This window comes from Hemibagrus wyckioides, linkage group LG03 (assembly GCF_019097595.1).
Source record: "Hemibagrus wyckioides isolate EC202008001 linkage group LG03, SWU_Hwy_1.0, whole genome shotgun sequence".
In the NCBI taxonomy this organism is placed as follows: domain Eukaryota; kingdom Metazoa; phylum Chordata; class Actinopteri; order Siluriformes; family Bagridae; genus Hemibagrus; species Hemibagrus wyckioides.
The window spans coordinates 1,172,359-1,178,605 of NC_080712.1; the positions used below are offsets into that span (position 1 = coordinate 1,172,359).

General features: G+C 39.5%; 1 protein-coding gene across 1 annotated transcript; it reads right to left on the reverse strand.

The window, feature by feature from the left end:
• Positions 1-296: 296 nt before the first annotated feature.
• Positions 297-4,746, reverse strand: LOC131351159 (uncharacterized). Its single transcript, XM_058386422.1, has 7 exons — positions 4,626-4,746; positions 4,418-4,525; positions 4,080-4,258; positions 3,778-3,899; positions 3,605-3,666; positions 870-1,149; positions 297-506 (listed from the first exon to the last, which is right to left on the reverse strand). Exons 2-7 carry the CDS (start codon positions 4,495-4,497, stop codon positions 393-395), a joined length of 837 nt encoding a protein of 278 aa, XP_058242405.1. The 5' UTR covers positions 4,498-4,525; positions 4,626-4,746; the 3' UTR covers positions 297-392.
• Between the last annotated feature and the right edge of the window lie 1,501 nt (positions 4,747-6,247).

Below are 6,247 nucleotides of genomic sequence, written 5' to 3' on the forward strand. Positions count from 1 at the left end.
TCAATATTTGTTTTTTGGAAGACAAAAAATGGGTTACCTGTTTGTGAAAGAAACAAAAAATTGATGGAGTTTCACTCTGGCTTTCAGTGAAAGGAATGACTTTGCATTTAGCATTAGAAAAGATTTTTGTGCGAAAAACAAGCTTGATAAGTTTTGGGAAATTTGGAGCACTGGAGATAAATATGATAAAGGCTGAATGATGAGTTGATAAACTGATGACTGACTAGATTTGTTAATAAGGCTACATATATATTGTAGCTTAATTTTAATAATTAGAAACAGAGAGGTTTTAAATACAATAAAAAAAACTAAATAAATACATTGAAAACATGTACTGAAACAGATGTGGTTACAAATCATTTTTGTAAGCTTAATTTACAATCAATCTGTTTTTAATAGAGTGTGTTGTGAGTTGTGTATTCATTGTGCATTGTGTGGTGCATATTGTAGGACTGCCTTCTGTTGAAGCGCCTCTTTAAACCAGCACAGCAGCCACACAGGAGACACTAAGAGATACAGAGAGATGAGGGTAAATACAGGAGATATTCATTTTAGTTATTCATTTTTTTATTAAATATGTTAAATGAAAATGGTTTAATTTTTTAGAATAAAATTAATATAATTAATTAATAATTATAAAATATAATATATATATATATATATATATATATATATATATATATATATATATATATATATATATATATATATATATATATATGCAGTATTAAATCATTTTATTCTAAATATTCCTTAACATATATATGTATATATATATATATATACATATATATGTTAAGGAATATTTATTAATTTTAGTTACATTTATATAGATAGCACCCTTAATTTGGTGTTTAGATGACACTTACACAGAGTAGAATCCAGCAGGGAATGAGAATAATGACTATACTGCAGGGGATAATGATGCCCAGGATCCATGCAGAACTTCCACCAGTGGTGGTGTTCTGAGCTTGGACTGTGGGCCTCAGAACTACATGGACAGGGGGTTCTGTTAAAGCAGCAGGAGTGGTGACAATCGACAAACCGCTAATATTGAGTATTGCAAACAGAAATCCATTTGGTGTCCACTTTGTGTCACCTTCCACAAAAACCTGTTCTGTATTAGCCACAATATATGTACCATTAAACCTGGAGAAAAAGAAAAATAGAAACTGAGTGTACCATCCTGATTAAGTGTCTATAGTTCATTCTGAATTATTAATAAACTATGGTGTCCTGTGGCTTGTGACTGTGAACTATTTAATATTTATACCTCTACACTACCTTCCACTAAGGAATTCATACATCTGGGAAATTTTGGCCATTCCTTAACACTACTTGATTTTTTTCTGATTCTACAAACCAGTTTACAATTATATGTAAAAACATTAAAACAAATTTGAAAATATAATAATTAAAATAATACAATAATTAAAATACACTGTTAAAAAACAATAAAGGAACACTTTGAAAACACATCAGATCTTAATGGGGAAAAATATCATGCTGGATATCTATAACTGATACAGACTGGGTAATGTGTTAGGCATGAAAGGATGCCACAACGTTTGATGGAAATAAAAAATTATCAACCTATAAAGGGATGAATTCAATGACACCCCAAAAATCAAAGTGAAAAAACGATGCAGCAGCTAGGCAGCAACTCAAAATGGTACTCAGTGGTGTGTATGGCCCCCATGTGCTTGTATGCATGCCTAACAATGTTGGGGCATGCTCCTAATGAGACGACAGATGGTGTCATGGGGTATTTCCTCCCAAATCTAGACCAGGGCATCACTGAGCTTCTGGACAGCCTGAGGTGCACCAGGAGGAACCCAGGACCCACTGCACCAGCGTAGGGTCTGACAATGGGTCCAAGGATTTCATCCCAATAACTAATTGCAGTCAGGGTGCCATTGTCTAGCCTGTAGAGGTCTGTGAGTCCCTCCATGGATATGCCTACCCAGACCATCACTGACCCACCACCAGTCATGCTGAACAATGTTACAGGCAACATTCTCCACGGCTCCACGGCTTCTCCAGACCCTTTCACATCTGTCACATGTGATCAGGGTTCACCTGCTCTCATCTGTGAAAATCACAGGGCACCCATGGTGGACCTGCCAATTCTGGTGTTCAATGGCAAATGCCAGTTGAGCTCCTCGGTGCTGGGCAGTGAGCACAGGGCCCACTAGAGGACGCCGGGCCTCAGGCCACCCTCATGATGTCTGTTTCTGATTGTCTGGTCAGAGACATTCACACCAATGGCCTGCTGGAGGTCATTTTGTAGGGCTCTGGCAGTGCTCATCCTGTTCCTCCTTACACAAAAACTCTCCTAGAGTAACTGCCTGTCTCCTGCTCCATGCTCTTGAGACTGTGCTGGGAGACAGCAAACCTAATGGCAAGTGCACGTCTTGATGTGTCATCCTGGAGAAGTTAGACTGCCTGTGCAACCTCTGTAGGGTCCAGGTATCGCATTATGTTACCAGTAGTGACACTGACCCTAGCCAAATGTAAAACTAGTAAAAAACATTCAGAAAAGATGAGTAGGGAAAAATGTCAGTGGCCTACACCTGTAAAACCATTCCTGTTTTAGGGGTCATCTTATTGTTGCCCATCTAGTGCATCTGTTGTTAATTTCATTAACACCAAAGCAGCTGAAACTGATTAACAACACCCTCTGCTACTTAACTGACCAGATCAATACCCCAGGAGTTTAAGTGATTAATGCTTAAGTGTTCCTTAAATTTTTTTGAGCAGTGTAGTTGTCTATGTTTGCACTATTGAGTACAACAATCGGAGATAACCATGAGTAATCTTTCATCTTGGTATTATTCTCAGGTACTATACCTGCATGTTGCAATATAATCTAAAACCATGTAAGAATAATAACAGACCATTGTTTTTATTTATATTCTTACTAATACAACTGCTGAAACCATGAAATCCTCAAAACCATGATCCTCAGCCAAGAATTCAAAAACAATTTCTGATCCTATGACCAAGTGCACCACCTGCACTTCCCCCTCTAATCGCCAGGGGAGCCTTCACTGGAGTATGACACTTCCGGGGTGCACGTTTCATTTCTTGATTCAATATTAGGTAAACCACGAACACGCTACGGTGCAATGCGAATTATTTATAGATAGCTGCATACCGAGTCGTTCATTGAACTTTTCTTTTGTCATTGTGTTTCAACTTTGTTCTTTTTTCGGTTTCACGTGGTTTTGTCTTTTGGAGTTGTTTGCATCACGGATTGTCTTTTCTGGTTTTCCAACGTTGTTTCTGTTTGACAATTTTAATTGTTATTCTGTGCTTTTCCAGGTTAAATGCCTCACAAATGGATTCTACACCTGCGGTGTTCGGCTCTTCTTTACAACAATGTTCACAATGAATGTGAATGAATGTTCAACATTTACCTTTACAGCATTTGGCAGATGCCGTTATCCAGATTGACTTACATTTAGACTCATTTTATGAGGGTTAAGGGCCTTGCTCAGGGGCCCAGCAGTGGCAGCTTGGTGGTCCTGATATTGGAAAGCTAGAGACGTCTGCCAAATGCCAGAAATGGAAATGTAAGCGAGGAGTAAAAAAAAATACTTACGTTAAGTTTGCTCGTTCGAAGACAAAAGGAGTAGCAGTTTTATCAGTCAAAATAGTGTTCAGCTAAAAAAGATAAAATAGGGGAGGGGATAAAATAAACATGGACAAAGTCAATTTTATTTTACTGTGCAAAGTAATTTTAGGACAAAGGAAAGGAAAATGGCCAACACATACCAAGTTGTTGATGGTGGTTTGAATTAAATCATAGGTTTCATTCCTTAGCTGGATGTCCTGGGAAATGTTCACATTGCTAATTTGGAATCCAAAGCTAATAATGTATGAGTTGTTGCCAATGTCTGAAAGCAAGATAAACTTAATCCATTACCTTTGATATTCTATCATGTACTATATAAATAATTTTACTGTTTCTTTTGCTTGGTAAAAATACCAAATGTGCCTTAATAGAAAACAAATTCCATGAGATACAGTACAACACATATTTAATTTAAGGACAGATTAATTAAAAGGAGACTCACTCTGATAAGTGATGTTCTGTATGCTCACAGGGTCATTCAGTTTGTTTGGTGAAATAGCTCGCACTGTTCTAACATTTGAGTCCAATAAAGCATTAGCAGCACTGAGAACATCAGCCTCACTAGGTACTCTCGTCAAGTTCTTAAACACTAGTCGAATATATATCACGACATTCACCAATCTGATGTAGCAGAAAGAATAAAATAATATATAGAATGGAGATTGGAAAGAAGATAAAAGAGTATCATCATTTATAAACAAATATGCAGGCAGCTAACACAAAATGTGAGAAGACACTGATTAAAAGCAAACTTTGTTAAATTAATGTAAGGACACTTACATAGGTGTACTTTGTGCTTTAAGCTCATTCAGGAAAGCTGCTGGTGTTTTGGTGTCTCCATCTTGGAAGTGGTACGTCATGTTACCATTAACCTGGTTTCCTGAACTCCTGTTACCGGTAGAAGAGAAAAGTCACGATACACTTCGCTTTACAGTAAGAATCATCACACTATACTTTGACAGCGGAAAGAACACTGCTGTTATCTTACGTGAAGAAAGAGCTCTGGGGTTTGAATGGTTCTGCACCAGCTTCATTTAGAAGTGTGTTTAACTGCAGGAGGAAAGATAATTCATCAGGTTTGATGTTTGATAAAAAAATATTGCATTCTACTGTTTCTGCAACTATTTATTGTTTTAGATAAACATTGTTATGTTGAAATTGAATATACAGACATATTACATTTCTAATTAGACCTTTATAAATGATATTAGTTAAAAATGTTGTTTTAATTATGGACTTTCAATATACAACATACTTTTTTAGATAGCTGATGCTACAATACATTTGAACACAGAAAGGTAAGTGCCACTGCCTGTACTTCTCCCAATGACCACGTGAGACACTCACCTGGGTTCTGGACTGCTTTGCACACCTGAGGGAATTTGCATCATTTATCTTCCTACTTAAGGAGCATGGTTGTGTGCCATTGCAAAGTCTTCCTACTGTTTCTGTTAGACCTACACCGTTCAGCCATAACATCATGAGCAGAGCCAGGTGACGTGAATAACGCTGATTATCTTCTCATCATGGCACCTGTTAGTGGGTGGGATATATTAGGCAGCAAGTGAACTTTTTGTCCTCGAAGTTGATGTGTTAGAAGAAGGAAGAATGGACAAGCGTAAGGATATGAGCGAGTTAGAAAAGGGCTTAATTGTGATGGCTAGACGACTGGATCAGTGCATCTCCAAAACTGCAGCTCTTGTGGGGTGTTCCCGGTCTGCAGTGGTCAGTATCTATCAAAAGTGGTCCAAGGAAGGAACAGTGGGGAACCGGCAACAGGGTCATGGGCGGCCAAGCCTCATTGATGCACGTGGGAAGTGAAGGATGGCCCGTGTGGTCCGATGCAACAGACGAGCTACTGTTGCTCAAATTGCTGGAGAAGTTAATGCTGGTTCTGATAGAAAGGGGTCAGAATACACAGTGCATGGCAGTTTGTTGCGTATCGGGGGTGCATAGCTGCAGACCGGTCAGGGCGGACACGCTGACCTCTGTGCACCGCCGAAAGCACCAACAATGGGCACGTGAGCATCAGGACTGGACGCTGGACCAATGGAAACGGTGGCCTGGTCTGATGAAACACGTTTTCTTTTACCTCACGTGGATGGCCGAGTGCGTGTGCGTCTCTTACCTGGGAAACACCTGGCACCAGGATGCACTATGGGAAGGACGCAAGTCGACGGATGTAGTTTCATGCTTTGGGCATTGTTCTGCTGGGAAAGCTCGGGTCCTGCCATCCATGTGGATGTTACTTTGACACGTACCACCTACCTAAGCATTGTTGCAGACCATGTACACCGTTTCACAAAATGGTATTCCTTGATAGCTGTGGCCTCTTTCAGCAGGATAATGCATCGTGCCACAGAGCAAAAATGCTTTAAGAAAGGTTGGATTTGGCCTCCAAATTCCCCAGATCTCCATCCAATCCAGCATCTGTGGGATGTGCTGGACAAACATGCCCGATCCGTGGAGGTCCCACCTCGCAACTTGCAGGACATAAAGGATATGCTGCTAACATCTTGGTGCCAGTTATCACAGCACACCTTCAGGGATCTAGTGGAGGCCTTGCCTCGATGGGTCAGGGCTGTTTTGGCAGCAAAAGGGGGACCAACA

Excerpts from the sequence above, each read along its gene's own strand:
- LOC131351159 (XM_058386422.1), bottom strand. The coding sequence starts at position 4,497 with ATGACGTACCACTTCCAAGATGGAGACACCAAAACACCAGCAGCTTTC. Across the intron at positions 3,900-4,079 it reads ACAGAACATCACTTATCAGA|ACATTGGCAACAACTCATAC; the intron begins GTGAGTCTCCTT and ends TCTTGCTTTCAG. Across the intron at positions 1,150-3,604 it reads TTCGAACGAGCAAACTTAAC|GTTTAATGGTACATATATTG; the intron begins GTAAGTATTTTT and ends CTTTTTCTCCAG.